Source organism: Dipodomys spectabilis, unplaced genomic scaffold, assembly GCF_019054845.1.
Source record: "Dipodomys spectabilis isolate Male_0828 unplaced genomic scaffold, ASM1905484v1 ptg000125l, whole genome shotgun sequence".
Lineage (NCBI taxonomy): Eukaryota > Metazoa > Chordata > Mammalia > Rodentia > Heteromyidae > Dipodomys > Dipodomys spectabilis.
This window is the reverse complement of record NW_024870802.1, coordinates 16269322-16295403: the sequence shown is the minus strand read 5'-3', so window position 1 is coordinate 16295403 and position 26082 is coordinate 16269322. Positions and strand designations below refer to the sequence as shown.

The 26082-nt window shown below is 44.8% G+C and overlaps 1 protein-coding gene across 3 annotated transcripts in view; it reads right to left on the bottom strand.

Moving 5' to 3' along the window:
- The window catches only part of Blnk (B cell linker), a 47588-nt gene extending 24280 nt beyond the window's left edge, over positions 1-23308 (bottom strand). For 2 of the 3 annotated variants that reach the window (XR_006148839.1, XM_042689287.1), the window contains exons 1-3: positions 22969-23308; positions 6776-6841; positions 4399-4448 (exon numbers count right to left, since the gene is read on the bottom strand). Coding sequence is in view for 2 of the 3 variants with exons in the window: in XM_042689287.1 (XP_042545221.1) it covers positions 4399-4448; positions 6776-6841; positions 22969-23015 (163 nt within the window). In the remaining variant the exon portion in view is untranslated. The remainder of the gene's footprint in view (positions 1-4398; positions 4449-6775; positions 6842-22968) is intronic. The other variant, XM_042689286.1, reaches the window with a different exon arrangement.
- Between the last annotated feature and the right edge of the window lie 2774 nt (positions 23309-26082).

Here is a 26082-nt window from a genome sequence, read left to right as displayed (position 1 = left end):
GGGCTTGAACTCTAGGCCTGGGTGCTGTCCCTGTGCTCTTCAGCTCAAGGCGAGCACTCTTCCTCTTAAGCCACAGCACCACTTCCGGTTTTCTAGTGGTTTTTATTAGAGATAAGAGTCTCACAGACTTTTCTGCCCGGGCTGGCTTTGAACTGTGATCCTCAGATCTCAGCCTCCTGAGTAGCTAGGATTACAGGCCTGAGCCACTGGCACCCAGCTTTTTTTTTTTTTTTTTTTTTTGCCAGTCCTGGGGCTTGAGCTAAGGGTGTGGGCACTGTCCCTGAGTTATTTTCCTCAAGGCTAGCACTCTACCACTTGAGCCACAGCACCACTTCCAGCTTTTTCTGTGTATGTGGTACTGAGGCATTGAACCCTGGGCTTCATGCATGTGAGGCAAGTACTCTACCGCTAAGCCACATTTCCAGCCCAACCTGCCTTTCTATAGTGAATAAGGGTTAATGACACAGTCAATCTGCCTCCATTTTGCATCTGTGTCTTTTTCTTTTTTCTTTTGTTGGTAGTGGGGACTTGACCTCCATGCCTAGGTGCTGTCCCTGAGCTCTTTTGCTCAAGGCTAGTACTCTACCACTTTGAGCCACAACTCCACTTCTGGTTTTCTGGTGTTTAATTGGAGATAAGAATCTTGTGGACTTTTCTGCCCGGAGGCTTTATACCACAATCCTCTGATCTCTGCTTTTGGTGTAGGATTACTGGTGTGAGCCACTGCTGCTACTGCATCTGTGTCTTTTGCTCTGAGCCATCTTTTCCTGCAGTTACCTTGTAGCCATCTTGGAAGGCAGGAGGGACAGCACTGATCTGAAACCTATGGTACATGTCCATATGAGGAAGATAGTGATACACATATACATACCTTAATTCTTCTCAGGTTAATTAAATATCCTTTCTCTGCCCTCCACTGTTATTTGTCTGTCTTTGGCATATGGGGCAAGTGGCCAGACCTGATATATGAACTTTAGGAGTTTGGGCCTGGAACTTACAATATCCTATATCAGAATGGCTCCCTCCCCCCACTTCCTCCCTCCGTTTCACTCTGAGCTCAAAGAAGTGGAAGACTACTCAGCTGTGAAAGTGTACAACTGAGAAATGAGTTCTGTGCTTAACACCAGGGGTTATGATGTGTTACAGTAGTAGGCAGCATCCCAGCGAAATGCCCCTGTCTCGGCATAAGGGCAAATAGAAGAGCGTGAGTTTTCCCTTCAAAGGCTGCAGTCACTTTGGACACTCCATTTCTCTAAGATGCCGTTTCCTCATTTGCATAACCAAGACAGTAACTTCTTTCTTCAACCCAGGGCCTCATGCTCTTGCTTGGCTTTTTTGCTCATGATGGGGGCTCTCCAACTTGAGCCATGCCCCTAGCTAATTTCTTCTCTTCTTTTCTTTTCTTTTTTCTCCTGAAGATAGGGTCTCACTACATAGTATAAGTTGGCTTTGAGGTCTGTCTTCCTGCTCAACCTCGTGAGCTCTGTGATTACAGGTGCACAGCACCATGCCCAGCCTGAGATAGTTATTTCTGTATCATGATGCTAATGGGAAGATTGAATGGATTATATTGGCAAAGAATGTGGCAAAACATCCAGAACACAGTGAATACCCACAGGTCTTGGCTCTCTTCCTTTCCCTCCCCTGCACCAGCTGCCTCTGCTCAGTGGACCATGAAAAGCCTGTGACAATGTCACCAACTCAAAGATGAAGGCAGGGCTGGTGGGTCCCTGCTGAATGCCACAAGCCTCTCACTGGTTGGATCTTTATCCTGAAGGGCCAGGACACCATTATTTGTGTGTCCCAATCTTTGTCCTGAGTCAAGCCAGAAGAGGGACTATGTGATTCTTCTGTCAGCCTCTAAAGGGTGCTAGTCCTGTCCATCCTCTGCCATGAGAAGGTCCATGTCACCAACATCAAACACTCACTCCTGGCTTAGAAGCCTTGCCCACAGGACAGGAAAGAGGACATGGCTCCATTGTCTGGGGGAACAAGTAGTGATGTCTTACATGGCATGGGTGGCCCAAGTCTTTGCAGTTACTGGAGAGCAGTAATCTGGCCAGAGGTTCCCAGAAGGCTCAGTTTCCATACACAGCTCAGATCTCCATGCACAGGTCCTTGGAGACTTCCTAGAGTTCCGGGGAAGTTTTAGGGCTGAGGCCCTAACTCTGCAGCTGTGCTGGGACCTTAGGGATCAGAGGAAGCAGCTGGCAATACTCCTGGGGCACGTTAATGGGGGGGAGGATGGGAAGGGTAAGAGAGAGGGGAGTGGGGAGAAAAGGGCTTGGGTGGGAAGGGCAGGGTAAGTAAGTGCAGGATTGTTGAGGTTTTTGCTAGGACTAATTCCAGGGAGCAAGTGTTAACAGCAGGGAGTCTGGTCCAGGCCCTACTGGTAAAGCAGGAAGGATGGATTTCTGATACTCAGCAAACTTCTGTGGACATGAAGATCTGCTTGTCTTTCAGGTCAGAGGCAGTGATTTCAGGACAGAGATGAATTACAACAGAGCTGCTCAACTCTAATATGCATTCAAATCCTCAGGAACTCTTGTGAGAAATTGATTTTCATCTGGTGTTTGTGTGGCAGGGCTGAAATTCTGCATTTCTAACAAGCTTCCAGACCATGGCAGCTGCCATGAAGCCGGGAACCATACTTTGTGTAGCTAGGGCTGAGAAGAGTTACACTACCTTTGCAAATCTGGTCTGTGTTTCGGTGTTCCAAGGGACTTCAAGAACAGATAAGCTGGTTATTAAGCCTATCATACCTGTCATCTTGGCTACTCAGGAAGCTGAGATTTGAGGGGCTTGGCTCAAAGTCAGCCTTGGAAAAAGGTGCTGTGCACTAAGCAGATTTCTGGACTTATAGATAAGATAGACATTTTTGTGAGTGTGCTGACCCTGAGGCTTGAACTCAGGATGTGGGCATTATCCCTGACCTTCCCTCCCCCCCCCCCTTACAGGCACTCTACCACTTGAGCCACAGCTCCACTTCCACCTTTTTAGTGGCTATTGAAGCCAAGAGTCTCACAGACTTTCCTGCCCTTGCTGGCTTTGAACTGCAATCCTTAGATCTCAACTTCCTGAGTATCTAGGTTACAGGTGTGAGCCACCAGCATCTGGCTTAGATAGATAAGGTAGATTTTAAAGCCAGGCTAAGATCCCCCTTTCTTACTGTGAGTATGGAATTCCCTGAACTTGGTAAGAGGTTGGCAGGGTGAGGTCAGTGAACACTGTGACCGGCCAGGAATCAGACTCACATATGCTGGCCAATATTTCTTGATGGGATAAAATTTCATCAGTGTCCAACTCAACTATCTGATTTATTGCTATCTTGACAGGTAGCAGGAAAAAATTAATCCAATTCACCAAAGATTTGGATTTGGTTTTAGTTGTTGTCCTGCAGAGAAGAATCATCCGTGTTGTCTATAGTCCCTTGTTTTCATGAATGGCTGCATAGATCTGTCCAAGTTCAGGAAATATTTCTACTTAAAACTGTAGAAAAAGATTTTAGATCTAGCCTCCTATATACTCCAGAAAAGGAAACCATGTTGGAGATTTCATTTTGCTCACCTCTGCCATAAACACTACCAACTTCAAGACTAACTTCTGTCAAAAATCACATCTGTCTGGGTAGTGGGATCTCACACTTGTAATCCTAGCTATCAGAAGGGTGGGATCTGAAGATCACGGTTTGAAGCCAGACCAAACTGGAAAAGCTGTGAGATTCTTATCTTCAATTAAGCGCTAAAAAAGCCAGAAGTAGAGCTGTGGCTCAAGTGGTAGAGTTCTAGCCTTGAGCACAAATGCTCAGGGACAGTGCCTAGACCTTGAGTTCAAGCCCCAGTACTAGCACCCCCCCATACAATCAGTTCTAGTTTGGGATGGATCAATTGTAGGCTGATCTCATAGAAGACTGAGTAGCAAACGCTCCATTAATTATTTATTCCCCAACCCTTTAACACCATTTCACCATCGTTTTTGTGAAGGAAACCATCTCTTCCCCACATCCTGCACCTCAGGTTAGATCTGGTCTGAATGCTGTGAATTCCTACAGGATGTAGTGTTCCCATCTTCCAACTTCCCTTCTTTTTCCTCCCAGACTACATTTGGGAGTCTGGAGACTGTATTTGACTTATTTGGTACTGCAGTTCTACTTAAGACCTTGTACATGCCTGGCACCTGCAGCGTGCGTGACAAACAGCTGCATGGACACACAGATGGACTGAGAGATGGATAAAGTTGTGCGCTCCCTCTATATAGCTCATGCTAGAGATCAGTTCTTCCAATTATGATAGACATCTTTTGTTTTCCAGTCAGTAGAACATATCTCACTTTTCAACAAACTAATACAAACATTACAAGAGTCAAATGTCAGTAATGTAAGTTTAGAAATTTTCTTACCTAAGTCATAGTCCCTTCGAGGAACACTAGGAGGAGCTTTGACTTTTAGCCTGGAGATAAAAACAGGAGACCAAAGGTCAGTAGGTAGGCAGAACAACTGTTGTTATAGAGATAGATAGTTTGTAGACGGTGAATAGGAAGATTACAACCCCTTAAAAGATTAACTGTGCTGTAAACAGTGAGGCACTTGGTCGGAAGATCTCCACCCCACCCTCCCCACCAGCTCCCCAGGGCATCACATGACTATGACTTGGTGAAGGTGAAGTGGTTGGTAACTTGGCTCTGTGAGGTCCAAAAACTAGGAAGCATGGCATTCAGAAGTCCAGGGAAAATCAGTACTGATTGGTTATAGCAAGGTAGGACAAGATGAACTATACTTTAATGTCTTATAAATAAATGTTTTATAAACACAGGACAAAAATTAGCTATAATAAACACTTTGCTTATAATTAGTTTGCACCACTTAAAAGCATGACAAGTAAGCACTGAGTGTATCAATATTCAAGGTCTACAGTAAATCATTACTTTTAGTAATGATTTATCATTCTGTCTAAGAATGGGTGCCAGTGGCTCATGCCTGTAATCCTAGCGACTTAGGAGGCTGAGATCTGATGACTGTAGTTCCAAACAAGCCAAGGAAGGAAAGTCTGTGAAATTCTTATCTCCAATAAATCGTCAGAAAGTCCCAAGTGGTAGAGTGCTAGCCTTGAATGAAAAAGCTCAGAGACAATGCCCAAGCCCCAGGACTGCATATGTACACAAAAAAGAATGATTTACTTGATGAAATTTAAAAATTTGTAAGTAAACATACAGAGTAGCCTTTAATTACTAAACTATCATGTCTATTTTTAGAGGCAGTGTACAGGAAAACTATTATATACAAAAATTTCATTTATTAGAATAATGCAATACAGAAGCTTATATGTGGGATGTGTGTGTGTGTGTGTGTGTGTGTGTGTGTGCATGTGTGCCTGTGTATGCACATGCACATGCATGCGCATTGAGCCTGGAGTTTAAACTCAGGGCCTGGGTGCTGTCACTGAACTCTTGGGCCCAAAGCTAATGCTCTATACCTTGAGCCACAGCTCTACTTCTGGCTTTTTGGTATTTAATTGGAAATAAGAGTCTCTTGAACTTTCCTGCTCACACTGTCTTTAAGTTGCTATCTTCAGGTCTCAGCTTGAGCTAGGATTATAGGTGTAAGCCACTGGCATCTGGCTTTCATTTTTAAATCCACAGAAGCCCTCTACCAAAACAGAATTGCAGTTCTTTAGAAATAATAATGCTTACATTTGTACTGAAATTACTTTTTCCACCATAGGCTCTTATATCTATTATTTCATCCAGTTACCCAACAGTCCTCATCAAGCTAAACCTGTGATGAAGTCTGGAAAGAGATTGTCCATGGAGTTGTAGGAACAAAAACCAAAAATAAAGCTGGGCCTGATGCCCAGGTCAATTTATGGAATAGTAAACTTTCCAAAAACATATAAACCCACTGTTCTTCATTATTATTGTCATTCCCTTAAAGAAAAGAAGAGGTGCTTTAACAGCCTCCAATCATCCTGGATCAAGGACAAACTCAAGAATAAAGGATATATTTTGAACATTACTCAGTAGCTGGCAGCTACAGAGTCACCCAGCACTTCCGGGTCCTTCTCTGTTCAGATGGCACAGACCCATGAAAACTTGGTCACAGCTTTATGTAAAGGAACCAGTGTGTTCAACTGTGTTTCCTGCTTTCAAGGCAGCCCCTGTTGGCTGGCTTAGAGGGTGAGCTTAACTGCAGCTCACTTTGAACCAATGAGCCCTTGATATTGCCCAAGGTAATGACCATGGTGGCCATTATTCCAGGATGAGAAACACGATTTGCCAAGTAAAAAGAGCTCTGGGGGACAATGCACAAAAGGCTTGAAATAGAAACTCAGAAACAATCAGAGTTTCATGGCTGCTGTGAACATGACTGATTATGGAATAGAAAAGTGTTTCATGCAGAGATTTCATATGACAGAGAACTAGATTTTGTGAGTTCTTATTTGGAATTCTTTAGGAGCATCCTGGGGGAGGGGGGGGGTTGACTTGATAGTTATCAGGCTGATTTTCCTGCTTTGACCTTGGTCAGGCTACTCTTTGGCAGCTAGAAGGAAAGTGCAAGTGTACTGAGTTCCTCCACTCACTTTGTTTCCAGAACAAAGTGACCCTGCCTCTCTCCAGGCCCCCCTCCCCCCCTCCCTGCCTTCCTTCTACCCACTAAGAAAGGGCCACAAGTTAATCAGGTTGCATCTCCTCCCTTAAGTAAGGGAACTCTACTTCCTTCCATTCAAACACTGGCAAATTTATTCCATATAAGTAAATCTGTAAACAGAATCTAACTTACTTTTTGATTTTGTCCATGATGCCACCTTCATTGTTCTTAATATCATGGACTATCTTTTGAAGTTGCCTGTAAAAAAAAAACAAAATTAAACATAAAAAATTAATAACTAGGCTGACTTTTGAAGAAAAAAAGACTTCTAAAATCTTTCATGAATAAAAGAGAGAGAGAGAGACGGAGAGAGAGAGAGAATCCCTACAGCAAAACCTCCAAATACTAAACATTATTTTGCATTTAATTAAATTGAGTCTTTGTAAGTCACCAACAGTTTGGGGACCTTCAGAGAAAGTTCAGAATCTGATAGACCAGTTGGGTTCTTTCAGTTAGTTGTGACGGAAATTCCTGGATGGAAAAGGCACAGTTGATCTCCCATCTGATCCTGCCCCCTGAGTTTCTGATTGGATAGGTTTGAAGTGGAGCAGAAGAATTTGCATCCCTAATTAATTTCCAGGTGAAACTGATGTTTCTGGTCCAGGACCACCCTTTGAGCAGCAGTGGATGGTGATAGGTAATGTCTTTCCCACAGTGGGCCTTAGTTGTGCCTGAATAAAGCAATACAGAATTTGTTTGGGGAAAATTAAGGTTCATTTTAACCCAAGTGCAGAGTTGAGTGATCTACATGAAAACCCACGCAAGTAAGAGCTTTACCAGACTTGCTTCTTAATAGGACTTGACTTTTCCGTTTCAATTTAGACCTCACTATGCCTGAATATGTTCATTAAAAAAAAATCCTCTAGAGTCATAGCTTGCAAAGGCTGCAGAGGGAGAGGAAAAGACTATGGCAAAGCATAGACTACATACTGTGTGACCACTCAAGAGGCCTTGGACCTTTGGCCAGGACTGCTCAGCAGTTCCTGACAGGTGCTGGAAAATGAACCAAAAGTAGGGAGAGGTATCGGCACTGTAACCTGAATGGCAGAAAATAACCTGAGCTGAGACAGGAAGATGAGTCTAGATAGCTCTGGCTGCATCATGAGACCCTGTCTCAAGTAAACAAACCAAAAATGATACATGCTAAGTGAAAACACACAATTTGAAAAGCCTCCACACTGTATGAGTTCTGTGTGTGACTCTGGAGAAGACAACAATATGGACACAGTAGGTTTAAGTGGTTTCTCATGTGAGGGTACAAAAGGAAGATAGTGAATTCAAGGCCAGCCAGCCTTGGTTACATGAGAGATAGTTATCACCCCCCCCTCCCCCCCCCCCCCCAATAAAAGGCCAGGTCAAGGTTTTCTTCTTTTAGGCTTCTAGGAGAGGTTTGATTGTGAGAAGAAAAAGATTTTCACGCTCTCAACTATCTTCCACTTGCCCACATTACCCAAAACACCTTTAAGCTTCCATCCTCCTATCTATGGCCTTTCACAAGGCTAGGATTACAGGTATGTACCATTATAGCCAGTGTATTTGTTGAGACGAGTCTCACTAGCTTTTGGCAGAGATCCTCTTAATCTCTGCCTTCCAAGTAACTGAGATTTAGATAGGCATAAATAACCCATTTTTTAAGGGGAAACTTGTGTTTTTCAATTTCATACATAAATGAGACAATGTGGTACTTGTCTTTCTGAGCCTAGCTTACTTTACTTTAAATAATAATGTTGAATTGTACGTCTGTTGTAAATGACAGGATTTTATCCCTTTTAATGGCTGAACATTATTGCCTTTGTGATATGGACTATGTACTCTTTAGCCATTCATCACTGATAGACACTTAGGTAGTTTCCATTGCTTGTTCTGACCAACAGTACTGAAATTAACCTCGGAGTACAGATATCTCTTTGACATCATGATTCCATTCACTTTGGCCATATATCCACTAGTAGGATAGTTGGATCACATGGTGGATCTTGTGTGCATGTGTGTATGTGTGTGTGGGGGAAGTGGGTGTGTACTAGGGCTTGAATTCACTCTTTTTTTGGTCAGTTATGGTGCTTGAATTTTGGGCCTGAACCCTGTTCGTTCCTCAACTCTTCAGCTCAAGGCAAGCGCTGTACCACTTGAGCCACAGTGCCACTTCCGGTTTTCTGGTGGTTAATTGGAGCTAATAGTCTCATGGACTTTCCTGCCCCTCCTGGCTTTGAACTGTGATCCTCAGATCTCAGCCTCCTGAGTAGCTAGGATTACAAGTACCTGGCTGAATTCAGTATTGTTTAACTTTCTTGCTCATGGCGGGAGCTCAACCATTTGATGAGCCAGGTCTCTAGGCCAGCATTCTGTGGATTCATCAAAGATGTGAGCTTTTCTGCCTGGGGTGACTTCAAACAGTACTCCTCCAGGTCAGCCTCGGGAATAGGTAGGATTGCATGTGTGAGCCACTGGCCACTGGCTGGTAGTTCTACTTTTGAAGGAGCCTCCATGCTGTCTTCCATAATGCCTGCACTAAATTAGGTTCCCAGCAACCCAGAGCTTGCTATCTTGTCTTTTGATAGTACCGTTCTAAATGGAGTGAAGTGATGGCTTGTTGTTTTTTGTTTGGTTGGTTTTTTGAGACAGTCTCACTATATTAACCCAGGCTGGTTCCAAACTCATTATACAGGCAATCTGCCCTCAAATGCCTGATACTCCTGCCTCTAAGCTGAGATTATAGGCTTGTCCCACCTTGCTAAGCACTCATTGCGTCTTTGATGTTCATTTCCTTGGTGATTACTGATGATGAATTTTTTTTTCAGGTTCCCATTGATCATTTGTGTCTTCTTTTAAGAAAAGCCGCTTAGGGGCTGGGAAGGTAGCTCAGTGGTAGAGCGCTTGCCTTGCATGCCTGAGGCCCTGGGTTCAATTCCTCAGCACCACATAAGCAAAAAGAAAAAAGCCAGAAGTAGCGCTGTGACTCAAGTGGTAGAGCGCTAGCCTTGAGCTGAAGAGCTGAGAGACAGCGCCCAGGCCCAGAGTTCAGGCCCCATGACCAGACCCCCTTCCCCCCCCCAAAAAAAGCTCCTTAGGTCTTGCCCATTTCTTTTGAATTACGAGTTCTTTCTATATTTTATATTATATATATGCATTTCTGATATGTATCTATATCAGATGTATAGTTCTCAAATATTTCCTCCCATTCTGTAGGTTGTCTTCTTACTGTACTATCTCCTTTGCTGTGCAGAATCTTTCTAAATTGATGTCATCCCACCTGTCTATTTTTACTTTTGTTTCCTGTGTTTCCAGGGTCCTTTCCAAGAAGTCCGTGATCATTCCAACCAATTTTATATATTTTGGACATTTTCACACATGGGCCATTTACTTAGGCTTTAAATACACATTCTTCTGTAAACTGAGGGCTTTTAACTGTCTGCTGTAGGCGGTGGTGGAGAATCAGGCCCCTAGTCTTGAGGGAGGAGAGGAAGCAGACCAGGCCAACCTGAGAATCCTGGAGAAGCAAGGGTGGTGTGACGTTAGTGCTGCCTGCCAGTGCTGAGAGCCTTGGGTGGGCCTGAGGGACAGGAAGGGGGCCGTAGTCTCAGGTTCCCCCTCTGTTCCTTCCAACCTAGTCTCTCTCCCAAGTCATCCTCTGAAATGCCAAAAGGTGTCCTATATTTGTTTATTAAAAATCCAGAGTGTAGCCCGGAGCTGGTGATTCTTGCTTATAATCCTAGCTACTCAGGAGGCTGAGATCTGAGGATTGTGGTTCAAAGCCAGCTCGGCAAGAAAGTCCATGAGACTCTTATCTCCAATAAACCACTATAAAACTGGAAGTGGTGCCGTGGCTCAAGTGGTAGAGTGCTAGCCTTGAGCTGAAGAGCTGAGGGACAGCGCCCAGGCCCAGAGTTCAAGCCCATGGCTGACAAAAAAAAAACAAAAAAAACCACCCAGAGTGCAGCCGGGCTCTGTTTGCTCACACCTGTAATCCTAGCTACTCAGGAGGCTGAGATTTGAGGATCACAATTCAAAGCCAGCCCAGGAAGGAAAGTCCATGAAACTCTTATCTCCCAATAACCACCAGAAAACCAGAAGTGGCGCTGTGGCTCAAGTGGTAGAGTGCCAGCCTTGAACTGAAGAGCTGAGGGACAGTGTCCAGGCCGAGTTCAAGCCCCACAACTGATTAAAAACTCAGGTGTGGATGGAGCTGAGGACCAAACATGGGCATAATGCTTACACTATCACTTGAGCTATACCATCAACCAGCCCTTGTTGTGCTGGTTATTTTCAAGATGGGATCTCATTTTATGCTCAGGCTGCTCTGCACTGCATAATCTTCCAGTCTATGTCACTGGGATGACAGAACTGTACTCCCACGCCCAGCTATTGGTTGAAATGAAATCATATGAGCTCTTACTGCCTGGGATGTTTTTGAACTATGACACCCCCCCTCCCCAATCTCTGCCTCTTAAGTAGCTAGGATCCCAGGTGTGAGCCATCCATACTCACCTCTAATGATTAAATATAGCAAACAACTTAAAAAATATTAGCATCTGTCAGAAATACATTTTATTTTGTCAGTTGTGGGACTTGAACTCTGGACCTGAGTCCTGTCCCTCAGCTCTTCAGCTCAAAGCTAGTGCTCTACCACTTCAGCCACAGTGCCACTTCCAGTTTTCTGAGTGGTTTATTGGAGATAAGAGTCTCATGGACTTTCTCGCCTGGGCTGGCTTTGAACTGTGATCCTCAGATCTCAGCCTCCTGAGTAGCTAGGATTATAGGCGTGAGCCCCTGGCACTCAGCAGAAATACATTTTATAAGAGCTTAGTAGGGGAAAGGGTGTTGGAAAGAACCTTGCTTTCTTTTTAGCTCTTCAGCGCCCTCCCAGAGGAGCTTGCCAAGGCAGGATTTGGTTTAAAGTAGAAACCTTTGGCTCAGTTCACCATGTTGAGACTGAACACCATTTCTGTCTGGAATGTTTCACCCATGCAGCAGAACGCTTTCCTCCTCCAGGAGGCCCACAGTCTTGTCCAGTTCTGCCCCTGGCCTCCTCGTGCCCACTTCCTCCAGCCTGATCTTCCTGGGGGCATTATTGTTGTTATATTTAGATTTGCAAATTCAGTACCCAAGGCTGCTTCCTTCTAAAGGGTGAGCTCACAGTGGAGCTGACAGTCCCTTCCTGGGAGGAATGACCTGAGGAGCTTTCCAAGGCTGAGCTAGTGTCCCCCACGCTATTCCACAGGTACTGAGGCAGTTAAATCCATGAGACTCTAATCTCCAATAAACCACCAGAAAACTGGAAGTGGTGCTGTGGCTCAAGTGGTAGAGCCCTAGCCTAGAGCTGAAGAGCTGAGGGGCAGGCCCAGCATTCAAGCCCCACGACCAGATGAAAACAAAAACAAAAAAACAAAAAACAATTCTTGAAATCTCTGCCAGGTGTAAATAAATATCTATGGCTGTGTTCATTACAAGCAAAATTAGGAGTCTGGACCTCAAAGGTAAATGGTATAAGACAGCATGGTGATCTCCCTAGGCCTCAGTACCTGTGGAATAGCATGGGGGCCACTAGCTCAGCCTTGGAAAGCTCCTCAGGTCAAAGAGACTGGATTAATCTAGTTGGAGATTCCTTTCTTTTGGCACTTGATTCCTTTCCTTTCCCCTACTCTGGCTGGGGCGTCCAGTCAGAGGATATACTGCCCCATCCCCTTAACAGAGCAGAGCCTCCACCCTTCTATGACTATAGTAGAAAGCCCCAAAGGCAGTCATTAGAAGACTGTCTCACCCTAGCCAGCAGGCAGACTTGGAGAAACAACCAGAAAACAGGGAACGCAACACTCATTGAATTTGTATTATGTACCAGGTACCAGTTAATCCTTTTAATGTCCCTATGGAGCAGGCCCTATGATTATCTCATTATTTTTTATTATGAAAAGGAAACTCTCAAGCATTATTACACCTGCACTTCAGTAGGGTTAAATGTATTCTCATCATTATGGTTATTCCCCCATCTTTATAAATGAAAACATTTGACTCAGAGTGATAGGTCATTTGCCTGGCCTGATAGTGACTGGGCTGTTATTCAAATCAGGAGACTCCGGAGCCCACACCCTTAGCCCCCGCTGGCTTTATTTTCCTCTGGCCTCTCTCCAGAGCCGGTGACGGGCTTCACCATGGGCCACCTCTTCTCTTGGGTCACCTTCTCCTCTGTCTCTGGCATCTAACCTAGCCCCTAATAGGGGCACTTGATTCCCCATCTCTGCCTTTCTGTTGGCTCCCAAGACTTTTTGCTAGAGGGGAGCATGGGATGTGAGGGCCTGTCTCAGTCGTGAGGGATAGGCAGAGAAAAAAGAGGAAGGGGCTGATTAGAGTGGGAGGGGAAAGAGAAGGCAGTACACAGGTGTCAGAGGGGATGGGAGGGGTTCTCTAGGGGGTGGAACCTGCTGGAAAGTAGGATGACCTACCAGAGGAGCTGGAAGGAGACAAGCATCATATCTCCACGTGTCTTTCTCAACAACCTACACAGAAGGGTCACCCAAGATTCCTGAAATGGAGGGCCCGTGTCCACCAGCACCTGGGCAGCTAGTTGACAGCAGCAGTGCTTCTTACCACGGGTACACCAGTCATTCAAAGCTATTTACCATTTTCTCCAGTGGTTCACACTTTATCCTTTCATTTCTGCAGAAAGCAGCAAATATTTGGTGGTAGTTGTTGGCATTTCTGAACTACTGAGCTGGGTTATAAGCAGCCAGAAATCATGTAGATTTGGCACAAGTTGGAGAAGGGATGATCCCACTGCTATGCTGTGTCCTTAAAGAGAAATCCTTCTCTCATTTACCATCAGAGGCAGGTAGGCATGGAGCATATTCTCCAAGTGATGGTCTAGCTGGGCACCGGTGGCTCACACCTGTAATCTTAGCTTACTCAGGAGACAGAACTGAGCATCGTAGTTTGAAAACCAACTCAGACAGGAAAAAGTCTGAACCTCATCTTCAATTTACCACCAAAAAGCCAGAAGTGGAGTTATACCTCAAGTGGAAGAGTGATTGATAGCATGACCAGGTAACTATGCTCTGCTCTGCTGCCTTTAAAATGTTCTTAGTGGATTTGTCACCTGATGTGACAGCAGAATGTGTCATTGTTTTTCCTTTCCCTGACTTGAGGGGCCCTTGGGTCCTCTGGGATATGGGTGGGACACTCTAGCACACTGGAACCTTGCTGATGCTTACTCTCACCAGGCCTACACACTGTGACAAGATGAGGGGAAGCTTCTTCATGAATCTACACAAAAGCAGGTTATGCGTACAGGAGATGATAAAGGAGGCCCCTGTGTCCATGGATGACACCGGAAGAGCCTGGCAGGCCTGTTACTCAATCCTTCACTGTATTGGATTCTTGTATGTTTGTTGACATTGTGCTGTGTTCACAGTCTCTCCTTGGACAGCCCCAAACACTGAATCTACAGTTGTCCTTCTAAAAGTGAATGATACTTCCATGCCAGCCCACAGAGACGTTTTAAGCTGAGAGAAGTAAAAAGGACACAGGATAGCATTTCATTCTGTTTGAACTTAAATTCTCTATCTTCTTCAAACACTTTCAGACATAGCTTCCCAATTGGGGAAGTCTGTTTACTTAAGGTTGGTCTCCCTAGATCCAACCCTCTTTACGAGTACTTTCCCTGAACAACAGCTTACAGGGGAATGAACCCCCTGTGTGGGAGTTGGGCATGATGGATGTTCTCTGCCTCCACCCCCCTCCCCTCAACATGCTGGCTGACAGGTAGGTGATCCCTGCCAGGTGCTTGATTCTGATGGAAGCTTTGTTCCTTCCCCTATTACCCTAGCGATCTTTCATTCAAGCCAGAACTCTGACCCACTGCCTTGTCCTCTGTGGATGACTCTCCTGACACCCTGGGTGCATAAGAGAAACTGAGGCCAGGAGTCATTTTAGAAAAGGACATTCACTGAGTTCTTACTTCTTCTGTCATGTATTTACTGTTCCAGTGTGCCATGATGCATTGTATGTTATCCGCATATATTACATCATTCCCATTTTACTGATGAAAAACATGGCTAACATTAAATGTGGGGCGGGGAGGGGGAAAGGAAAAAAACATTAAATGTGTTTCTCAAGCACTGAGCTGGTTAATGCAGAGCAAACATGCAAGCTCTCGGGGCTTTAAGCCAAAGTTCTTATTCTTCATAGCACAACAAAACAGCTGTCTGCACCCCACCACACTGGGGTTGTGTGGTCAGTCTACAGGGAAGAGAAACTCTGCTCTGTGTAATTATCACATCCTCAGGTGACGGAGCCACGGTGGGAGCATTCTGTGGAAGGCCTAAGACCGTGTGCCCCAAACATGCCTGAGTCAGCGAATGATTCACGTCTGGGCCTAGAAACTCGCAATAACATGAATTCTGACAGTGTGAATTCTGCAGGGCTTCCCTCCACTTTCTGACTTAGTAAGCTGGCTGCCATTCAGATTAGGAAAAAAAAAAGTCTAGGGAAAGCAGAATGTTGGTCAAGCTGGAATGTCTTACTGCCACTAAATTACAGAGGGAGAGGGCTGGAATCATGGCTCCAGTGGTAGAGTGCTTATCTAGCAAGTGTTAGGCCCTGAGTTCAATCTCTAGTACCATCCTCCCCCCTCAAAAACAATTACACAGGGAGAGGGTAGAAAAGGAGTGTGAGGCCTGCGCTGCCTCCTGCTGCAGGTGTCACAGAAGCCCAGTGCTGGAGTTGGCTTTACTGGTACAACTTGCATAGGGGACTTCACCCCTTCGGCATCAGCTGTTCTATCTGGGACTCGAAAGAGGATCTTGTGTGCTTGTCTCTTGTCACTACACCTTGTAGGAAGAGTGGACCTGGCTATTTAGGTCCAGTGTCAGATTGAAAATTCAAGCTACTTATGCAAAGGTACTAAGATTTTTCAGGGCTGTTTCCACAGGGGGCTTTTGTGTGTGGCCACGGGCCCTGCCCCAGTGGGCTGGGCTGTGTGTTCCGGCTGTTATGTGAAGGGGTGACAATCTGGACACTGTCTGGGACCCCAGCTGAGCTTCTAGAGGGCATCAGGGGTGCTCCTGGGGCATTGAATCTTTCTTTAGGAAGTGGTCAACAGAGAAGTGGGCCCACCGAGTAGACATCACATGTCTCTTAAGTTGGCTTCTTTGCTTTGCTTAGAATTATGCATGGGACACTGCCATACTGACCTTCAGGTGATGGATTGTTTTGAAGCCCTAGGAAAATCTGTGCTCACAGTTGGGCTCCCTTTCAGAAGGGAAGTGAAGGCAGATGGGCGGCAGAAGATGGGTCTATGATGGGGATCAGGGGCCTGTGGGAGGAGTTCTTTGGGGGAGCAGATAGCCCTTGTCTACGGAACAGATGCAGGGAGGAGGGAAGTGTGGAAAACAAGCTTGCTCACAAATGATGGAGACCTGGGCATGGGAAGCATGCCAGTAAGAAGACTCAACACACAGTTGTAAACTCTCTCTCTCTCTCTCTCTCTCTCTCTCTCTCTCTCTCTCTCTCTCTCTCTCTCTCTCCCCTCTCCCTCCCCTCTTTTTTTCCTCCATCCAATCTTTCTTTACTCATATCCTTTAGCAGGCTCAAATTCCTTGCTATCATTACAAGAAAGCAATAATAAGGTCCTCTTTGAAAATGAACTGAACTATTCAGTTCTCCATGTATTAGATGGGATTAATCATCTGTGGGGGGGAAAACCCAAGGGACTGTCTATAAATACATGCCTGAAGCATTCATTCAGTGCCTGCCAGCCTCCTGTAATCTAGTGATCTGTGAGGCAGAACTGGAATGCAACAGTGGTTCAGCTCTTGGCAATTTAACTAGTTGCATCCCAGCCTTTCTGGAGATAGGTCACAAAAAGGAGGAAGGAGTTGTTCTGCCATGGTACACAAACAATGGTTAGATCTGGGAGGCAGGGCAGCCCAGACACATGGACTCTAGTCTGGGATCATTCTGGGGTAGCTGCGCACAGAATAGGTGAGATAGTTGTACTGAGTTTTCCTACAAGGTGACTGAAGTCTACTCTCATTAAGCAAGTTTCTGCTTATGTGGATCCTATGCAGTTTGCCCACAGAGAGAAAGAGCCTTGTCTGGCTGCTCTGAACATCTCATCCATCCATTTCGTGGATGCTCAGCTGACACAACACAGGAAAAATAGTCAGGCTGCCTGAAGGATTGTCTTATCTCCAGAGGCTGATTCTGAGCCTTGTTTGCAGCCCCCAGCTCTGCTAGCCACTCCAGCCATAGGGAAGTGGATCCATTAGTGGAATGTAAAGGAGGAGAGACAGCAAATGACCACTGATAATGAGTGGGTTGCAGTTCTGGTTGTCCAGTTTCCTTTTTACTTACTTGTTATACTGACCATGCAATGTGTACTCCTCTGGGTACACTGGTCCATGCCATACTTGGCTTTCATGGTAAGTTTGTGACAAAGGAACACTTCATTTTACTTGAACGTGGAGGAAACTGAGGTTTAGAGACTGAAGAACTTATTTAGGACCCATGGCTCATAATTGGTGATTGGAATCAGCCCTTTTGGACCTCCCTTATATCATCCTTTCAAATACATCAAGAAATAATGATTCCTGAGAGTCGTGGGACATAGTAACAGTCTCATAGAATACAGTATTCATGTGGAACAGAGTCTCACACAGCATTAGAACAAAGAGGGGCTTTAGGTGTTGTTTGGTCCATTTTCTTTATTTTGTAGAGAATTTGGGTCATATAAACATTGAGGGCCTTGTTTTTGAAGAAGACCTACCTTGGATGGAGTGGAAGTAAAGGAAACAGAGGGGGAATATACAGAGATGCCTTAGAGTGCAGTCTGGAAGGTGTGGTAGATGAGCAGGCATGACTGGATGAGTCAGAGTTAGTGTTGATCAGGAAACCAATGACTGAAACAATACCGGGAGGGCCAGAGGTGGAAGCAAGAGGTGGAAAGGTAAAGAAAAATTAAGTTTGTTTCTGAAGAACTTCACTTGAAAAGACAAGGAATGGGATATTCCTACTGAAAGTTTCCAAGACCTGAGAAGAGAAGGCATGTCCCAACATCTGTGCAATTAGATCTAGGGTCAGTGTCCAAACAGTGATTCACAGATGCCCACTGCAGGGTCCTGTTATGCTCCTACAGTTTTGTCAACTACTTAAATGTCTATAATCCATGCAAAGTGAGAGGGATATCAGAATCAGTAGACAAAATAGTCAAAATTTTAAAAAGAAACGAAATTAGTATGAAAGTTGCCAAGGATCAATATAATGTCCTCTGTTTATATAGAATAAATAAGAGTAACAATGATAATGATATTCAAAGGTATATGTTTAAATTCAATAATTACTGTGTGCCAGGATCCTTATGTGTCATTTTCTTCCTTATATAATCAGCCTATGACATCGGTACTGCTATTAACAGTACCAGACCAGGGTCAGGGAAACTAAGTAAACTTGCTGAAAGTCATAGAATCTTTGATTTGTCTGACTAAACAATGCTCAACCCTTTAGCCAATAAGATGAGGATTTGCCCACACTTGTGTCCAAGTCCTTTTCTACTTGTAAAAAGAAGTGCATGTGTGTGTGTGTGTGTGTGTGTGTGTATGTTATAAAGAGAAATGCACAAGTATAGATGATGAATCTTCTAAGAGGTTATTAAGAATGTCACTTTTCCTTTTCAAATTAGTTTCAGTAACCTGAAAACAATGAATTTTAATGTGATTCGGGGTTGGAAATTTTGAAATATTCAGCTGGAAGGGTGACATTTTTATGATCAAAGGAATGTTTACTAGTGGAAGAACTGGAAATCCAGGTCTTAGCTGGGCTTCTTATGTTATCACTTCCTTGTAAAAAGCAAGAGAAAATCATGGTTCACAAAAAATCTTGAAAGTGGGCTGGGAAGGTGGTTCAGTGGTAGAGCGCTTGCCTTGCATGCATGAGGCCCTGGGTTCGATTCCTCAGCACCACATAAGCAAAAAGGAAAAAGCCAGAAGTGGTGCTGTGGCTCAAGTGGTAGAGCGCTAGCCTTGAGCTGAAGAGCTGAGGGACAGCGCCCAGGCCCAGAGTTCAGACCCCACGACTGGACCCCCCCCCCAAAAAAAAAAAAAAGTGTGTGATCTGCTCCTAATAGAGAAATCTGGGCAGGGGAGGGCAAAAATAGAGAGTTCACACCTCTGTTCACAGACAATGTAGTCACATCACTGGTTCTTCCACACAACCTCTCCAGATAATTCCCCACCTCCAGCCGCGTCCATCTGGAGCACCTGTCCCTCCGTGTGGAGAACCCCTTATTTCCTTCCAGTCCTGCCCTCCCTCGTCTCCTTGCTTCACTCTGTCTTCTCTTCCTGGTCATTCCTGCTGCCTCCGGTTTCTTTTCAATCCTGAATATGTACCCTGGGTTGGGATTTTCTCTATGAATCTCTCTCTCTGAATCACTCTTTCTCTTGCTCTTGGGTAAAGGTGGCTAAAAACTTGAGCCACCTTGATAAACGAATAACTTTGTAAGAAACAAGTTCTCCATGCATACTGTCATAGAATGCCAAGTAGTTAGGACACCTTCTGAATTAGGGAAGAGTCAGAGGATAAGGAAAAGAAGGAAGTGGAGGAGAATGTAATCAAAGTACATTATATGCATGTGTGATAAGATCAGAATGAAACTAATTTCAAAAATTGCCAGATGCCAATGGCTCATGCCTGTAATCATAGTTACTCAGGAGACTGAGATGTGAGGATCATGGTTTGAAGCTAGCCAGTGCAGGAAAGTCTATGAGATGCTTATCTCTGATTGCACAGCAAAAAGTCAGAAGTGGAGCTGTGGTTGAAGTGGTAGAGGGGTAGCCTTGAGCAAAAAAGCTTAAGGACAGTGCCCATGCCATGAGTTCAAATCCCAGGGCCATCTCACACACACACACACACACACACACACACACACACACACACACAAGCACAATGAAATCCCATACTTTGTACAATACCCAATACACACCCAATGCATCAGCTATACTTGTCTTCTTTTTTTTTTTTTTTTTTGTCGGTCATGGAACTTGAACTCTGGACCTGGGTGCTTTCCCTGTGCTCTTCAGCTCAAAGCTAGCATTCTACCATTTGAGCCACAGTGCCACTTCTGTTTTCTGGTGGTTTATTGAAGACAGAGCCTCTTCACAGACTTTACTGCCTTGGCTGGCTTTGAATTGCAATCTCAGATCTCAGCCTCCTGAGTAGCTAGGATTACAGGCATGAGCCACCAGTGCCCAGCTATACTGTGTTCTTAACTGGACTTCTTAGTAACCCCCATTTGAATATATTACTATATAGTACTATATATCACTACATTTATATTATATGCTCACTTAAATTTAACAATTTGAATTAGTTAAAGTCTTCATGCTGTTTTCAATATAAAATTCATATTGCAAAAGAGGTACCATGGGGCTGAGAAGGTGGCTCAGTGGTAGAGTGCTTGCCTTGCATGCCATGAGGCCCTGGGTTCGATTCCTCAGCACCACATAAGCAGAAAAAGCCAGAAGTGGTGCTATGGCTCGAGTAGTAGAGCACTAGCCTTGAGATGAAGAGCTGAGGGTCAATGCCCAAGCCCAGAGTTCAGGCCCCATGACGGCCAAAAAACAAAAAGAACAAAACAAAAGCAAAAGAGATATCATATATAAGAGATAAATAAAAATAATAATAAAAGCATTGCAAAAAGATAAAATTGGAGGGAGGAGCATAAGAAAGAGTAATAAAGGGGTGAGTGTGAATCAACGTGTATTATATGCATGTATGGAAATATCACAAATAAGCTGTGATACTGTACAGTTCACATAAGCCAATAAAACAAGGTGGAAAATAGTATTTCAAATCCTTATTCCTTACCACAACCTGTTTTTACAGAAAATATTTAAGGTGGTGCTTCAGGTTCACTGTGTTTACAATTCATTTCTTTGAAAAGTTCTACATCAACAGGGTACAGTTTTACAAAAACAAGTCCATTCTGTAAAGACAACTTAGCAACCAAGTGGGGGAAGAGCTGCTTTTCTCTAAGCAGATGAGTGTAGTGCATGATTATCCACAAAGTCATTTTGGTTTTCTATCCTATAATTTATGCTTACATATTGCCTGTCAACCATACTGTGATCAGGCTGGACTTTGGCTTACAGGAAGGGATCGTAAAAAATGGTTTAAGTTGGATTGCCTAGTTAGAACTTCTGAACTTCCTGAAAGAGATTCAATGTTTAATTTCGCTTGAGGTTAGGGAATACGCCTGAGGAGGACCTTTGGAGCCATCTGGCTTGAGAGAAGCCTTGATGCTTGGGCCTCAGTAGTTTCTTTGCTGTGTCTGGCCTCTACCTCTTCTTTTTTTTCCTGTCACTGCTGTGCCTCAATTCTTCTTCTTTCTCCTCCCCCTCCTCCTCCTCCCCCTCCTCCTCTTCCTTCTTTCCTTCCTTCTTCTCCTTCTTCTTCTTGGTCTTGGGCTTGAACTCAGAGTCTGGATGCTGTCTCTGAGCTCTTTTTCTCAAGGCTAGCACTACCACTTTGAGCCACAGCTCCACTACTGGTTTTTGAGTGGTTAATTGTAGATAAGAGTCTCATGGGGACTTTTCTTCAGGCTGGCTTTGAACCTTGATCCTCAGATCTCAGCTCCTGAGTAGTGAGGATTACAGGTGTGAGCCACTGGCACCTGGCAAAATATTCAACTTTGGATGCTTGGATTACTCAAGTGCTTTCCCAATCAGTATCCCTGCCTCCAGCTTCCTTGGTCCCATCCACTCTGTCCACTGTCTGTAGGCTTGTAGGCTTAGTTTCTCTAACAACACAGACTAGGGTGGGATCCCTGTCTGTCCTTTTTGGACTGTTCCTACCACACACATCCAGCTTTATCAGGACTGTCTCATTCCATACGCCCTGCTCATAGCGCTGCTGGCCAGAAAACTCTGCTCACTGTCCACACATGGGCTCTATTAACATCAGCTTCCATTTCTTCCCTCTCAGCTGGCAACGCTTTTCTTCAAATTCTCCAACTTGTATCTGATGTGCCTCTCAGAGCCTAGTTCTTGGAGCATCTTCTCCATGAAAACTTCTCCAGGTACTGTGATTCTCTTCTCTATTCCTCAAGTCCCTTACTATTTCCATTGTTTTACCTCCTCTTCTAAGAGAATGTAACGCTCAAGACAACAACAGCGCATGCTCAAAATGGCTGACTGATGCTCCGTGTGGGGTCCTGGCTCCATAGTGTAGCTCAACTTACTCTTACCAGACCTGTCCAGGTATGAAGGCTCACATGCTAACTGTGAAGGGCCAGCCTTCCACTAATTCCAGGCTACTTTTTCTGAACTCTGAAAAACTCCAACACTAGCAGGGTACCAGTGGCTCATGCCTATAATCCTAGCTATTCAGGAGCCTAAGACAAACCCAAGACTCTTATCTTCAATCAGCCAGGAAAGAAAGCCAGAACTGGATGCATGGCTCAATTGTAAAGCATCAGTCTTCAGAAAAAAAACACCCCAAAATAAAAACAAACAAAAAAACTAAGCAAGAATTCAAGGCTCTGAACTCTGGGTTCAGACCCCAGGGCTGGCACAAGCAACCAAACAAAACCAACTCTAGCTCCTATTTTTGATGACACATCTACTCCGTATGTCATGCCACCACATGAAAAACCAGAGCTCCAGTAGCAATTGGAATATAACACATTCCCTAAGCACTTAAGGTTCCTGTCTCTAAAGGCCATAACACTATTACAATGAGACAAAAAGACCTTCAAGATAAAAATTTGGGAAGCTTCTTTTTCATAGCTCCTTGATTTATACCCTTAGTCTACTGCTATTTATTGTAAGTGTTTTGTTTTTTTTTTAAAAAATAAACAGTTATTACACTCTAACGAGGGCAAATGTGTTCTGATATATATCCACAAACTAAACGAGAATGAAACTATGGTGAAAAACACAATGATTGCAGCTCTCTTTAAAATGTCATAGTAACTCACAGGGCACTGGCATAGACTCAGTTTAGACAAACCTTTCCTTAGCAAGGTTCCTCCTATTCAGAATGAAAGCTCACTTTTGACAGAATCTCAGCACTTGGCTCTTTTCTGTTATTGTACTGTATTCTATTGTTGGCAAAAAGCTGGCTACAGATGTCCCACTTGTTCAGACACGTTTCTTTAAAAAAACAACAACAAACTAGTCTATTTGCCCAGAACAACTGCCACCCACTGCCTTCGCACGGGCAAAACATTCCAGGGGTTCTGTGCTTGGAGACGCCAAGCGCCAAGCACCTTGGAGACGCCAAGCACCTTGGAGAGAATAAAGGAGAAGAGGAAGGATAAGAATCCGATGGGAAAACCTTACCTCAACTTCTGACTGGCAGGGACAGTTATTTTGTTGAGCTTGTCCATTCTTTCTGGTGAGACTCTCACGTCACTGTCCGGAGGTCAGAGAAGGTCAGCCACTCCTGACCCTCCTGGGGAGCAGCATGGCAAGCCTCTGCGCTCAGGGGTTCCAGTCACTGGAAGTGACTTCAGAGAGCTCAAGCTGCTGGCGAACACGCCTGCACTAGGGAAGTAAAACTTGCTGGAGCACATCGTCAAGTTTCATGTTTCTACATAATCATGTGATCTGGAGAGCCAGCCAGTTCTGCTGATTACTCCTCATTGTGTAAACTTTTGTAGTGAAACCTTTGGGCATGCAAATTGCTTCCTAGTGGCTATCTCTTATAATCTGGTTTGTTCACAGGTTGGGACCAGCTTCTGACTGGTCACTTCCTGTATGCCCCTAACACATACAGCCCTTGTTTTCAGCAGGTGGCATGAACTCTCTCCCTGGCAACTTCCTTTGCTCAAGGAAAAGGCGAATCATCAATTCCATCTGAATGTTTCCTAGGGACTTTCTGCTCATTTACATAAAGTCATGGATAAGCTTTTTCCATTTACAGAATCCTTATATGAAATGGAATTTCAGGGATGGAACTCAGGGCCTCAGGGCTTCATCATGTTTCCTAGATAGGTGCTCTACTGCTTGCTAGCAGGTGCCACTTGAGCCACATCTCCAGTTCCTTTTCACATTAATTTTTGAGGCAAGGTCTTGCTTTATGCCTTAGGAAGGCCTGAACTGTGTGATTCCTTGACTTAATGCTTCCCCAAATTTCTGAGGATGAAAGGCACACACCACTGTGCCCCAGCTACTGTTCTGGGATAATAGATGTGTGCTACTGTGTCCAGCCATGGTTGAGATGGAGTCTCACTGGGGTTGGTCTCAAACCTTGATCTACCCTCCCCCAATCACTGCTTCCCAAGCGTCTAGGATTATTCTTCCCTGTCTGTGTCAGGGTGACAGAGCCATAGCAAATGAGAGTTTACTTCAGAGTTACAATGGCTTTTTCCTAAAGCTCTGTTTAAGATGAGGTAGGTAATTTTCTGTGCAAGGTTATTTAGGGGTAGAGATGGAAAGGGAGATGGCCTCCTTCTAAGCTGGGTAGAGTCAGGAGTTAATCATTCTGAGAGCCTGGCACGTTTAAACCAAACCAGATGTCAGCAGAGAAGAAACTTAATTTCCCAGCCATGTAATTGCCAGCATCGAGTGCCACTCCCCTCCCCACCTTTGTCCTCGCCTGCTCTTGACAATTGCTCACTTCATTGTCCCATCAGACCCAATGACAGGCCAGGCAGACATAGCGCCATCCCAAACCCAGACAGGGGGGCTAGGCCAGGAGGATGGAACCACACCTGCAGCTGCTGAGTCCATCAGACAGCAATACTTTCCTTCTGGGAGTTTCACACTTCCTCAACCTGGCCCCCAAACCACAGACTTAGAGAGCAAGGAAGCAGTTTGGGGTTGGTCAAGGAGAAAGAAGATAAGAGGGTCTGAATGCATTTCCCTGCAGCTAGCAGGAGTCCTTGATTAGGTTTCTGAAGTGAAGGATGCATTTCCAACATTTACCTAATCTTCTCCTGGGTCTGAAGAATACACAAGGGTAAAGAAGAGGGTTCTCAGCCTCTTTGGTAACAGAACCAAGGGAGAGCTAGGAAAAGAGGAACAGATAGAAGAGGTGGGAGGAGGAAGAGGAAGAGGAGGAGGAGTGGTAAGGGGAGGAGGAGGGAGGGGAGGAGGGGGAATGTTAGTCCAATAAACTTCCAGGCAACACTAGGCCCATTTGGTACAGGCCGCCAATAATCAGCCTCTTCCCCACCTTTATCTCGAGAAGGCACGCCTTTGGACAGTTACAACTATATAAGGCAACAAGATCTCCTTAAAGTGACCTTCAAGTCTGGGCAGCTGCAAGGCCCAGTATCTGCCACTTGGGCAGCAGCCATAAATCCTAGTCTGCCATGATGAAGTCCCTGGTTCACACATCCATACCTAGGTCTCCACCTCCTGACCTCTCCTACCTGGCTCCTGTAGGTTATATAGACACTTCTTTTCTTCTCATTTTGTGAGAAGGGGTCTGGCTGGACCTTTGCTGGCAATAAATCTTTTTTGTTTGTTTTTTCTTTGTGCCTGGATATCTGTAGTTTCTGGCAGGGCCTAACAGGGAGGAAGAAGAGGAGAGGGAGGAAGGAGAGGAAGAGGAAGGGGAGAAAGGGGAGGAGGAGGAAGGGGAGGAGGAGAAGGAAAAGGAGAGTGGGGGACAGTAATAGAGGTAGAAAGCAGAGATGGATTTCTTTTCTCTTAGCCTCTTTGTTCAAACAAAGGTTCTATACTTCTCCAGGTCATCCTGATTACTCACATTCATGCTCCACATCTGAATTTCTGGTTCTGCCACATATTTAGGAGTGGAGTCTTCAAGCTGTTGAAAGGTGAGGCCCTCCTGCTTGACCAGGCCACTGACTTGGCTAGGACAGCAAAGCAACAAGATCCTATCTCATGGAATCATTGGTTTCCCCTAGTCTAGCAGCTCAGTGTTTTTCAAGGGATTTGGAAGGAACTCGAGACCCTTTACCACTTCTTTCCCTCAGCTCCTAGAGGAAAGAAACAAGTAGACCAACTTGATAAAAGCATGTATGATGTTGTCAAAGATGAGAAAAATGGGCTGTGCTAGTGAGATGCTGCTCCTTCTGAATTGTCCTGTGCACTCCAGCCATCACTTGCTTTTTCTCTCCACCAGCAACTTTGATCAGCACCTGGTCTGGCAACTATTTATTTCCCCAGAGAAAAAAGTCAGGGGTGGAAGTTACACTTCTGCTTTTTCTTTTTACAGCCATTTGCCTTTCTGCTTTTTACTGTATTGAGGCTGACGTGATAAAAATGAGAGTCTGCTTTCCTAGACTATTTTGTTCCATGCAGTGTGATGTGTGGCAGCCCTGCCATCACTGCTTGGTAGGGTAACTGGCTTGACAAGGCCATGGCAAGGATCATCTTAGCTGATAGCTCATAAATGGAACAAGCCTCATGACATGGTTCAATAGCATATGCAGACCAATGTGCCATGATAGGCATTCAGATCCGATCTACATGTCCACAGTGACA